General features: G+C 43.4%; 1 protein-coding gene across 1 annotated transcript; it reads left to right on the top strand.

Annotated features, from left to right (window-relative positions):
- Positions 1 to 1,989: 1,989 nt before the first annotated feature.
- On the top strand, positions 1,990 to 10,285 carry LOC102036355 (acyl-coenzyme A synthetase ACSM3, mitochondrial-like). Its single transcript, XM_031056510.1, is given in 14 exon segments — positions 1,990 to 2,262; positions 3,034 to 3,241; positions 3,686 to 3,893; positions 4,718 to 4,861; positions 5,408 to 5,431; positions 5,433 to 5,547; positions 6,006 to 6,085; positions 7,047 to 7,170; positions 7,469 to 7,549; positions 7,675 to 7,776; positions 8,456 to 8,583; positions 8,682 to 8,781; positions 9,431 to 9,550; positions 10,199 to 10,285. Coding segments are annotated over 14 exon segments (1,725 nt in total). The 5' UTR covers positions 1,990 to 2,058.
- Positions 10,286 to 13,204: the final 2,919 nt, after the last annotated feature.

The following is a 13,204-nucleotide window of genomic DNA, read 5'->3' as shown; positions in this document are numbered from 1 at the left end:
CCTGCTGTGAGTGGGGCTGGGTTTTCAGCAAACTCTTTTCTATCAGGCTCAAAAGCTTTGTGTTGTAATGCACCTTGAGATGTGTTCCATTAGTACTTGCAGAGCCTAATGAAATCAGGAGCTGTGTATTCAGGCTGCTTGCAAGATAAGATCACACATAAATACAGATTCAGCAATCAGGTACTAAAGGAGAAAAAGAAGCAGAAAGATAAGAGTCTCCCATTTGACTTTGTGGTCTCTTTCTCTTCATAACAGCTCCTTTTCAAAGATGTCTTTCAAGCAACATACTAGTAAGGTTAAAAAGCATCTCTCAGAATTGCAGGTTAAAACTAACAAGGCCTGTTTGAGCTGGGCAGGAAGTGTTTAAGCTCAGAACACAGCCTAAGGCTCCCAGAACAAAGGTAGGATGACAAAAGCCTTTGCTGAGAGAGTTGGTTTCCCCCTGTCTGCCACTAAAACAAACAGCCATCAACTTAAATCCCTCCTGGAAACCTCCTACCAGGAAATAGGCTCCATCGTGGAGAGGGTTTCTAACCTCTGTGTCCTGAAAGGACACTGCAGAAAAAGGAGAATCATACAACAGTCCATCCTGCCAGGACAGATTTGCAATGAGGAAAGGAGTGAGATTTAGTGGAACTCAACTGGTGGAGAACAATGTTTTCTTCTAGACACAGAGCAGATAAGATCCCGTTCTGTGCATTTCTTCATCAGTGCTAGCTAGCTTTGGCTTTCTTTTTGTGCTTTGTAGCTAGAGAAATGTGGAAAATCTGCCCTCTGCAGAAGTCACAGTCCAGTCAGCAGGCAAACCTGGATTCAGGATCAATAATATTCTAGAGCCTTCTGCTTAGTTACCACTCATACCCTCTCAAATATGTGGCCAAGAGCCATTGAGATGTGCCTGACGTGTGCACTTTCTGTCTCAGTTTCTCTGGTTTGCCTCACAAATGCAATGATTTCAGAGTGATGCCAGTTACTGTTATTTATTGGCATTGAGCACTGGAAGCCCTCACTACACCCACTCTTGCAATAAATAATGCAAAGGTGAAAGTAAGTGCATAGAATCCCTGGGAGACAGGTATGTGCTGCTGGCTGTTAAATAATGACAACATCACGGCACAGAAAAGTTTAAAAACAAAGCTGATTTCATAGAATTGGGGGAGAATTCCCTTAGATATATGGGTACACCCTTAAGGATTTAATTACACTCAAAACAAGTTTAGCTGATGATTCAGCTCCTGTGAGTGAAAATCCAGTTTTCTTGACTTTCAGGGTTGGCCTTTAAATACCTATGGCATTATCAGTTCTGTCTCTTCCACATGTACCTATATGTTGTGTAGGAAAGACTAGAAAAAACTGGAAATGTTGGCACTTTCTTTGCAAGCTTATTTTACAACATGTATCTTTTCCCAAGCTGCACACTTCAGCTGAAGTGCAAAGCAAATGGAAGTCTTTGGCACTTCACCTTTGCTCACCTACTGTCTATTTTGTGTTTATTCCATGCCCTCAAAGAAAATAGAACTCATAAGAAAATAAATCAGAGATTCATCAGTTTTATTGCTGCATAAATTCAGTGTGACTCGCCATCTAGTGCAGGTTTAGGGCATAACATAATTATAGAGACAGTTTGTAAGTCAAGGTGATAGTCTCCTAAAACACTTCAAAAGTAGTGGTATTTCATTTCTGTAAGCAGGCAAAGTAACATAAAATTTACAGGAATCCAGACATAGATATTGATAAAAGGACTGGCGAGTGAAATTTTAGAGATGAGATATGAGAGTCAATCATCAGCTGACAAAGTAAAGGACAAATATTCTAATGAAAAGCTGTGTACAATCCCTTTACAAGAAAAAGAGGAATATAAAATAATGGGGAAAACACGGATGTGTTCAAACAACCTCTTTATTCAAGCTGCTTTGCATTAGCTCATCCAGCATCAGAAACTAGACAGCATCCAATAACTGTCTGGTTTTAAATGTCTTTTCTTTCATTCCAGGTGACTGATTCCTTAGATGTACACCTGATTCCTTTCCCTCATCATCTGATAAAACATCATTTATCATGAGAACATTTCTTAAATCCTGGATTCCTCAGTGTTTGTGGATTCTCAGATCACCTTCCAGAACATTCCATGGAAACAACAGGCTTCTTACATTTCAGATTACTTCCCATTATGAATCTATAAACCAGGGTGAAAAGGAAGTGCCAGAATATTTCAACTTTGCAAGTGATGTCTTAGATAAGTGGACACAACTGGAAAAGGTAGTATTTGTCTTTTATTTTATAGACATTGAATTGTAGTTTAACCCCAGCTGTCAGCTGAGAACCGCAGAGCCCCTGGATCTCACACACACACATCCACACACATCCAGTGGGATGGGGAGAAGAATCAGGAGGACAAAAAGGTAAAACCTATGGGTTGAGGAACAAACAGTTTAAGAATTGAAATAAAATACAGTAATAAAAAGAATATTAATAATAATTATATTATTGTAGAAGTATTAGTAGAAATAGTAGTGATGAAAGGGGAAGTTACAAAAAAAGAGAGAGGAACAAAGAAAACACAGAAAATATGAAAGATGCAGAACACAATTGCCCACTGCCCTCTGATCAACACCCAGCCTGTCCCCAGACAGCGATTGGCACCTCTCAACCAACTTCCCACTGGGTATAAACTGAGCAGGACCTCCTGTGGCTGGAATATCCCTTTGGACAGTTCAGGTCAGCTGTCCTGTCTGTGATGTCTGCCAGTTTTCATGCACCAACTTGTTGGCAGAGTGTGAAAAACTGGAAATTCCTTGACTTAGTTGTTGCTAAGCAGTGCTTACTCTATCCCAGTCAAAACCATGACATGGTGGAACAAATCTCAAATGATACAATTTTATTAATGGTACTGGATAGTACTGGCATCATTTTATTTTGTTTGTCAGAAAGATGGGTATCACTCCAAGAAAGGAGTTGCCAAGGGTGATTTATATTGAAGTGAAACCTTTTAAAATTTGTCTCACTTTAATATCTGCTCCCATGTTGAAGGAGGGAAGAAAACCAGCAAATCCAGCTTTTTGGTGGGTCAGTGATAAGGGAGAGGAGGTGAAGTGGAGCTTTGAGGAGTTTGGCTCTCTGTCCAAGAAGACAGCCAATGTCCTTTCTGAGGCCTGTGGTTTGCGGAGAGGAGACAGAATTGTAGCAATTCTGCCTCGTGTTCCTGAGTGGTGGCTCCTGAATGTGGCCTGCATGCGAGCAGGTGAGTGACTCACGGACTTGGTGGGTGCAGACAGAGAGCAAATAGAGCCTACAAGCCATCTATTAGATTAGGGTGAAGAAAATGCAAACAGGAATATTCCGTTGGGGCCTCTACAGCTGCTCTTTTGCCTAGAAGGAGAATTGGCAGCACGCACACAGGAAGCACAGGGCCAGACATGGTCCAGTCAAAATCAGTCAATTCAGCCAGTGAGGGCTGAATGGCTGCAACCAAAGGCCACGCTTGACCACATACATTGGAAGGGAGCTGAATTTATAATGGAAGAACTTACATAATTAGTGTCATTAATAATTCAATAGATCTAATTTGCTCTGCTTTTAAACTGATAACTGTCCATGATGGATGAAATCAGCATCAACAGAGAGAAATAATCAAGTCATTTTGGGAAATGCTGAGTTTTCTCAATTGCTTCTTGCTTTTTTCCAGGAATTGTCCTTATTCCAGGAACATCCCAACTAACAGCCAAAGACATCTTATACCGACTCCAGGCTTCAAAGGCCAAGTGCATTGTTACCAATGACACACTGGCACCTGCAGTGGAATCTGTCCTGTCTGGCAGCGAGTTCCTGAAAAGTAAACTTATTGTAGGCCAGGGGAGCAGGGATGGGTGGCTGAACTTCAAAGAACTCCTTGCGTGAGTATCCAGCTCTTTTTGTTCCAGTTCTTTGAGATGGAAGGAGCTGTATCAGTCAGGTGACATTGCTGAGTTGTGGGGGTAATTTTCAAAATACAAATAAGTTACATTTTTGCACCCCTCTGTCAACTCCCTGATTTGTGACTATACTGGTAGAAGTTCGTCCAATCCAGGTTTTGGGAGCTTAGTTCATGTCCTTCAGCTTCACTTAGCAGCCTGCCAGTTTTTAAAAGCTTTCTGCTTCCACTGTGACCACCAGAAAAGCAGAGAGCTCTAAACAATTGCTATGAGCTTGTCTGCTGGAGCCCATTCTAATGGCTCTTGATTAAATGGGAAAATACCCATTGCCAGCTCTTGGTGCTCAGTTCTTTCCTCCCTATGCTGTCCTGGTAGCTCAGAGGATCTGAACTGGCCATCAATCTCTTGAATATTAATGATCTACTATTTGTAATAAGATCAATGTACTTTGCACAATAACCTTAGTTATTGATTTCAAGTTGGGGGTTGGTTTTTGCTTGTGTGAGGCAGACACTGATTCCTGACTGCTGTTCCATAATCAGCACCTGGAGTGCCCTTGCTAAAACAGTTGCAGACAAAGTCACTGAAATATTCTGTAGGTGCTCATATCTTAAAAGTTCTGGCATACAGGGCATACTTGCTACAAGCAAAATGTGCTCTCTAACTGTTCTTACCTGTGTAATCCCTTATTTAATGAGATCATTCACTTTGGAGCAATTTTCCAGCTGATCTCCTAAACTATAAAAATGCTGTTGCCCTGGTGGAAAACTGCACATAGTGACTGGAATATATAATTTCTTCTGAAGGGTTGCATCTCCTGACCATCAGTGTGTCAAGACAAGGAGTCAAGACCCAATGCTGATCTATTTCACCAGCGGAACTACGGGCTTCCCAAAAATGGTGCTGCAGTCCCACAGCAGTTACGGCATTGGATTTGCAGTCAGTGGCAGGTATTACCTTGCAGTTCCTCTCAGGGTCCTGATTAAGTGCTGTGATCAGCATTGAACAGAACATGAGGCCATAACATTCCAGTAAATGCAGGCATTTCATGACTGTAGGATCTTGCTTCTTCCTCATCTCAAAAGTTAAAGGATACCTTTCCCAAAGCATTCTGAGTTGGAGGCTGGTGATCAAGGGTCCAGAGAAGTAACTTGTTTAGTTTCCTGGAGAAATGAGCTGTGACTTAGCTGATGTCTCAACTGCACCTGGTAGGGAAAACCTATTCCAGATGATCTGTTTGGGTTCTGCTCTAGATCCAGATTCTGCAACTCAAAACAAAGATGTTTTGCACTGCTCACAAGAAAAATAAAAGATCAAAATATTAAGCAGGAGGGAAAGAAGGGAAGCCAGAGAATATTTTAGACTCTTCAACTCTCTCAAACTTTCTACAGAGTCCCACTTGCTGACACCACATCTTCTAATGGAAGCCTCCTGCTGTGACCTGGGCCTCTCTCACATTCTCTGCAGCATTTCTTTCATCTTTGCTTTTTCATCAGGTATTGGATGCAATTGACTCCTTCCCTCTGATACTGGCTGGGCAAAATCAGCCTACGGCAGTGTTTTTTCACCATGGATCTGTGGAGCCTGTGTCTTTATACACAATTTGCCACAGTTTCAACCAGAAGTTATTGGACAGGTGAGTAATCCCCGCATCCCAAGCAATCCAAAGGTACCAGAATGCCTGTTCCTCTTCCCAGCTTTTTTTCAAAGCCACTCAGCTGGATGATTCTCCTCAACATTGGCCTCTTGTGTGGGGCAGAAACCTTGACTTTCCCAAGAATAATACTGGAGAAGTTGTAGTATAGTTCCCTATCATCAATTAGGCTTGAGCCTGGGACACCGACACCTTGGAAAACCCCCCAAAAAACCCTTAACTGGAACTACTGCTCTCACTGGTCCTTCATTTACATGAGTAACTTCCATTGGACAGAAAGTTCCATATTATGCAGGAGTTGAACTACCTGGTACAGCATTTTTAGGGTTTTCATCTTGCAGACATTTGAGCATGTAAATTGTGTTAATCACCTGCACATTCACAAGGTCATACCCAGCATCACACTTTCTTTTCAGCACAATAATTTCCTATTTTTCTAGACTCTCTCAAAATATCCCATCACCACCTTCTGCACGGCTCCCACTGCCTTCCTCATGCTGGTCAAACATGATGTGAGCAGGTACAGCAGGGAGGGGAGGGAGGCTGGGGTGTAATGCTGGGACACCTCTGCATGCTTAGTTCCTTAGGTTCCTTAATTCTCTTTCTCACTTCAAGGAAACCTAATTAGCAAAGCTTGCTCTCAGTAAAGAACACTCTCCGTTTTCAAATGGGAGAAGAATTAGCCACACCTAGGCTACCTGGGCTTCAGGACTGGGTCTTTGAATAGACAGCACAGAGGAAACAAAGGAGATTTCTTTTTTTTTAAGCTGTCACTTCCTCTGAACTTAGGCTTCACAGTTCAATTTAAGTCAATCTTTTAGGAGGCATTGATCAGGGAGTTACTGGGGCACCATGGAGTTGTTCTCACATGCTTGAGAATGAAGGGAGCAGTTAGAGGAGCTCCACATGCTGAGAGTTATTTGGCAGCTGTTCTTCCTGGCTTGTTACTCTGTAAAATACCCAGCTTGTGAGAAGCGGTTTGCAAGGAGTTTTCACATCTTGGTAAGGTACTCATTCTTGTCACATAGGTCTTTCATCCTGCCAAAAGCCAGTCCAGGTTTAGCAGAGTTCAGCCTCTGTGTATCTATTTATCCTTCCTTTTGCTCTAGAAAATTCTCTGTGTTATATCTGATCTTAGATGTTGGCACATAACTGAGCTTTCCACACACATTTGATGTGCTTGTTCAGATTCCTCCTCTTATGTCAGCTCTCCCAAGGAAACACTTTTGCTCATGCATTTTCCAGCAGGAAAACCTACTTCTATTGCCACAGAGATAAACCACATCATCTTCAGTGGCAACTCAAGCAGTCTCGGATTCTAGTCAAGGTGTGCACAACAGGATGATGATTGTCATTTCCAAAGGAGCTTGTGAAGTTTTAGGTATACTTCCTTGGAAAGCTGAGGGAGGCTGTTTGGTTAAGTCTATTTACTGTTCTTTGCAAGAGTTAAGAAAATTATTTCATTTGCTGTTCCTCTCAAGCTACAAGTTCCCAAGTCTGAAGCACTGTGTAACTGGAGGGGAAGCACTCAATCCTGAAGTGTTGGCGAAGTGGAAAATCCAGACAGGGGTGGATATCCATGAAGGATATGGCCAGACCGAAACAGTACGTTTGCAATAAATGTAATTACTGGTAGTAAAACCCTTCACCATCTTTACTTGAAAAGCAAAACTAAAATAGATTATTTGCTCTGGGTATCAATTTGTCCTGTGTGAGGTTTTAATGAACAATATTAAAGCAGCTCACATCCCAGACTCTGATGTTCTTGAGAAATACAGTGCTTTGGTCCCCATTCAGCCCTTGTCACAACAAAGTCATGGGAAGATGCCTAATGCAAACAATAATAAAATTTACAAGATGTTGCAACAATGTAAAAAAAATATTTAAAAAATCTATTCTGCAGGTGGCAATCTGTGCCAATCTGAAAGGAATGAAAATTAAACCTGGCTCTTTGGGAAAACCTGTTCCGCCTTATGATGTGCAGGTATGAGGCAGTTGTGGGTAGAACAGTAAGGCAGTGCTGTGTCCCTTCTGTGCCCTGCACTGGGCTGCAGCAGATGTTCCTGTGAGCTGATCAAAGCAGCCCTGCTGTGTCTGTCCTTTCTGCAGATCGTAGATGAGCATGGGGCCGTTGTGCCTCAAGGAGAAGAGGGCACCATTGCTGTCCGAGTGAAACCCACACGGCCCTTCTGTCTGTTCTCCGAGTACTTGGTGAGCCTGACTTGCTGTGTCTGTGTCTGCTGAGGGACCCAGGAGAGACCCAGGGCAAAGGTCTGCCAGGAGCAGAATTCCATGCAGGATCCTCATAAAAAGTCTCACTGGGTTACTTGAGGACTTTGAGCCTGATCAGTGCATAGTTTGAGGAACAGACTGACCGACAGAGTGTAGCTTCAAAATGCAGCATGAACCAGGGGATACCATGTTCCAGATATGTGCCATGCACTTCATGTTCAGAGCATCACTCTTTTCCCTCTATTCCCTTCCTATCTTTGTTTAAACATTATTGAAGAATAGCCCATAAATTCTACTCTTCCACATCAGAAGCTCAGGGAGGCTTTCCAAGGCACAGGTATTTTATTCCCTCATACCACTGTCAGAGGTAGCCCCATTCCATCAGGCACTGCAGTCAGAGAAACCCTTGTACAAATGCCTGTCGCACACAACATGTGCACAAGATCAACAGCACAAACACAAGCTACAGCACAAACCCCTCACATGTAGATGATCATATTGCTCTGAGGTAGTGATACCTCAGTGAAAATATAAAGCAGTATTGAATACACTCATTTTGAGTACAATTTTTTGTTCATTTTTAGCATCACTGCTAAGGAAATGCATTACAATTCACTAACAATAAGACACTTTTTTGGAAATGTTTGATTGTTGCCAGGACAATCCAGAGAAAACTGCTGCCTCTGTGCAAGGAGATTTTTATCTCACCGGGGACAGAGGCTTTATGGATAAAGAGGGATATATCTGGTTTGTTGGAAGAGCTGATGATATCATTAACTCTGCTGGGTAAGGCATCTCCTGTAGATTTGCCTGGTGAAATGCAGCCTGGAAGGCCCAGAGGACTGGTCCCTGCTGCTGGGCTGAGCTGTCTCTGTGCTCCCCAGGTACCGCATTGGCCCCTTTGAGGTGGAGAGTGCATTGATGGAGCACCCAGCAGTCGTGGAGGCAGCTGTGGTCAGCAGTCCCGACCCAGTGCGAGGGGAGGTAAAGCAAAATAGGGAAAAAATGCAAAAGAAATACCCTTTCTACTAAGTATCAACTTCCTTCTATGTACCAGGACTCCTTGGAATTCAGTGTTGCAGACTTTTGAAATTAGGTGGGCATAAACATTTTTAAAATCCATACCTTGACGGATCTTACAATTTCAGAATTATTTCTTTGCAGGGTTTTATGTGGGGAAAAATTTGGTTTTTCAGATTAATCATGTGATCTTTTTGTCTAAGCAATGAAATTTTGGTTATTTCTCATTTACCACTAAGCATATGGTGGCAATGATATCCAGAGTGTTGAATTTTTGCTTTATATTTTTCCAACTTTGCAACATTTCTTTGAACAACTGGGACAAGATTTTAATCTCTCTTTATTTTCTGTACTAGAACTTCTTGAAAGTTTAATAATATATAAAGTTAGAAAAAAAAGTGGAAAATAGAAAAAAAATAGCTATGAAGGACTCATTCTCTGCTGCAGAATGAGTCCTTCATAACATAGCAGTTGATAACAAATAGCTAATGAAAAGGGAAATTAGAGAAAAGGATTTGGCATTCTGAATTTTAACTTTCACTTTTCACAACGAATGTATTCCTTCATTGCCACCTCTGGAAGTTAATGGAACCCCTTCATTTTTGTGGCACAGGTGGTCAAAGCCTTCATTGTTCTAGCTCCTGCTTTTGTATCACATGATCCAGAAAAATTAATACATGAGCTTCAACAACATGTCAAGAAGGTGACTGCACCATACAAGTATCCAAGGAAGGTAAGTACAGCCCAAAAAGACAGGTTCTCTCATTGTATCAGAAACTGAGCATTTTTTGTCCCACCTCAGCTCTTTTTCAACACCTTTCTGACAAACACTTCAACCAGCATTAAATAAAATAAAAGTAGATGACAGAGTCTGTTGCAGCTGCAGCCTTTGGTTGGCTGTGTGTGCTAGAATGCACCCAGGGGGAAGAAATGGTCTTGAAATTTTACTTCATGTGGGCCCAGTCTTTCTTTCATGGAATGCTGCAATTTTCACAGCAGCTCAAATGGGCAAGGCATTCCATTCTAACCAGTTCTACCTTGAGCTCTCCTCTGACAGACAGCCAAATCAAAGCAAAAGTTCCTGCCAGCATCAGTGGGTTGGAATCCATCTCTTCTCACTAGGAAAGCCACCAGGAACTCCCTGTCCTGAAAGCTGCAGCACTCAGCTCCTAGAGACCATGGTACATCTCCCTGCAAGTGCTGTCTGTGCAGTAGCTACAAGGTGTAGTAAGGAATTTCACCATTCCAGCCCTGGTTGTGCAGCTTCCCATCTGTTCATCCCCAGCTATCCCGTGCTAAAAATGTTTTCACAATCTTTTGTTGCACCTGGGAAATTACCCACAAGTTCTCTGGCTACATTGGGAGCATTTTTGCCTTTCAGGTGGAGTTTGTTCAGGAGCTGCCAAAGACAGCTACTGGGAAAATCCAGAGAAAGGTTCTAAAGAACAAAGAGTGGGCAAAGGTATAAAAAGAGCAAGAGTGATCTGGAAAACGAGGAGAGAAATTCTCCATCGTGTGTACCAGCCATAACACAAGACACAGAGCGGGTTGTCATGACCCAGAGCAGAAGGAGAACATCAGGAAAAACAAACTGTGGAAGAAAAAGGAGAAAACATTCTTGAGGATATGTGGTATTGGGACCACTTTTGCCATCAACCTACAAATTTTCAGAAGGAAGGAAGTGAAAGTGACTCAAAGTGTGGAATGGGAGAAAGACTCAGGTGCATACAGAGCTCTAATTTTTTTTACTACAATTTGTATAAACATCTTCATTTAAAAAATGGGTGAAACTACAAGGCTTTGAAAATTACAAATAAATGAGAAATTAATAAGAAGATATGTTTGTCCTGAGGTGGGTATCACCAATTAATTAACATCCAAAACCTACCACTGTAACAGTCTCAAATTCTTTCCGAGTGGAAGGGAAAATGCATCTCTTTTTAATGCTTCTCTTCATCACGATGAATTTGTGATGTACTTAAATGGTTAAACTGAAGGGAAAAGTTAGGTTAAGGTGCAAATTATGCACAATTAACAGCGGTGTAAATGATTACAAGAAAAAAAGTTACTCCACAGGAAGAATTCTGCTGCTTGGTCTGTTTTGTGCCACATTCTCTTCTCATTACTCCAGAAGAAGTGAGCAATAAAGTCAGAAGAGTTTCACTCCAAAACCTTTATGAAGGAGTTTCCAGGTTTGACATCTCCAGGGAACAGCTGATCCTTACAGTGCCTCTTATGGGAAACACGTCCTAACAGGTGAGTGAAATGAATGAAGAGGATCTCCCCCAGCAGCTCCTCATCTCTCCTGTCCACAGTAGACAGGCCAGGAAAATGTTATTTATCTGCACTCCTCATGTTGATGATCACTGAGCAAAGCCAATGGTATCAGTAAATCAGGAATAATCATTTTTGAGTCTCACTTCTCATTCTGAGAATTTTGCCATTACTGGGTCTTTTCCTCAGTTTCCTGTCCTCATTTTCACCTCTACATTTGCAGGTGAGAAAGTGCTAAAAACTTGAAGGTTCTCACAGTATTCTTTGAGGACATTGTTGGGTGGCTGTGACAGTGGCTTTCAAAGTTGAATGTAAAGATGGATCATTTTTAGCTGGAATAAGTATATTATCCATATAATCATAAACAATTGCTTGTGGATGAGTCTGGCGAAGGGGAGCCAAAACTTTACCTTTGTGCATGCTTTACTAGGCTTTTGCTTTATATCTACAAAGTCTGGAGCAGGTGTGTTACCATCAGGCATTTGCATGAGTGTTTTCCTTGCTGCATTTTTATCATCAGGCACTGGCTTTGGGAGTTTTGCAGCCTAATCATGGGGCTGGGTATGTGCTCCCTCCCCAGCTGAGCGTTCTAGTGTTAGCATTGCCTGTGCCTGGTCTTCAGCACTGTAAAGTAACAACTGGTTTAACATGCAACGATTGATTTAACAATCTCTTCCACTCCCTTTCCCACAGGGTGAATTCAGCTGGAGACAGCAGCACAGTCATCACGTGCTTTAAGTCATGAGAGGTTAAAAGATATGCAGTGAAAGCAGCTTGCATTAGACTGCTCAAGAAAGGAGAAGCCTTTCCATAGTTTTTGGCAGCCTTACATAGTTTAGTATTTCCCTGTAGGCTCGAGGTTCCCATGTAGGACCAGCCCTACCCCTTCTGTTCTTTACCATACTTGTCTGGCTCTTCTGCCACGGATCAGTGGAATCACTGGCTCTAGAAGGGATTAGGTTTTCTTCTGAGGAGGGGGGAGGATGCAAGCACAGTGTTGTTATTGCTGGAAGGGTAAAGGCAGAGCTTGTGCTCCGGTGTGGGCACAGCCATGGGGACATGGGCACAGCAATGGGGACATGGGCACAGCCATGCTGGACAGCAGCGCTTCCGGGACCACGATGGGCGTGGCTCTGGCTGCCCAGGAGGGGCGTGACCCGAGGCATGCTGGGAGTTGTAGTCAGGAGTGGTGGGGTAGAGTTGAAGGGGGAACGTTGAGGCAACATGGTGCCCCTGGTGGCATAGACGTTAGGAGGGTGGTTAGCAGGTAATACAACAGGACATTCAGATGGACAGGTGAGAGGCTGGGGTGGTGAAGGAGCAGGGAAGGCAGAGGGGATCCGAGAGGGATGCCAAGCAGAGGAGGCAGAATGGAATACAGGGTCGCTGAGTAACTTGTGTCAAGTTCTATTCTAGGGCAGTCTGTGGGAGGACAGGGGAAGGAACACGAAGGGGCAGGGGTTGCAATGTGCACTGCTTCCTGTGTCTGAGACAGGTTCCGCCCTCGAGTTCCATCCCCAGGGTTAGAGGGGTTAAAAACAGGCTCGGTTTGGGAAGGGATCCTGCACTGCAGAGTGGCCCCAAACCCCCGGGATTCCTGCCACACCCGCAAGGCCAGGGAGGGGCCGAGCGCCGGCAGTCGGTGCTCTTTGGCTTTGAGCGTTTTGAGAATCACGCGGAAAGCAGGCAGCAGACACATGACAAGAGGGTCCCCCGGTAGCTAGGTCATAAAGCATGACACTCACAAAATTCCAAAATCCCGCAGAGAAGATTCCACAGTCCGTGCCGTGCTCTGCAGCACTGCACAGGGCCGAGCCGGGGCTGCAGCTGGTGAGGCACAAGCGGCCGGGCTGGGCAGCGCCCGGTGGGCGGGTGAGAGCGGGGCCCTGGCTGCGGCAGGGCCTGGCACGGCGCTACTGGCTACAGTCACCAGAAAGTTCTGAAACACTCATTTTAGGAGGTTTTTAAACTCACAATTTTGGGCCTTTCTTCTGTGGACTGCTAAGAAAAATTTAAAGTTATCGTATATGTCCCTGTCTAGTCTTGACAGTCTTATTCCCATAATAATCGGGATTAGGTGGGGTATGCCTACCTGGTTGGGGTAGCAGCAGCA

Source organism: Geospiza fortis, unplaced genomic scaffold, assembly GCF_000277835.1.
Source record: "Geospiza fortis unplaced genomic scaffold, GeoFor_1.0 scaffold237, whole genome shotgun sequence".
NCBI classification, from domain to species: domain Eukaryota; kingdom Metazoa; phylum Chordata; class Aves; order Passeriformes; family Thraupidae; genus Geospiza; species Geospiza fortis.
The sequence above is the reverse complement of the archived record's forward strand: the minus strand, read 5'-3'. Positions and strand labels throughout refer to the sequence as shown.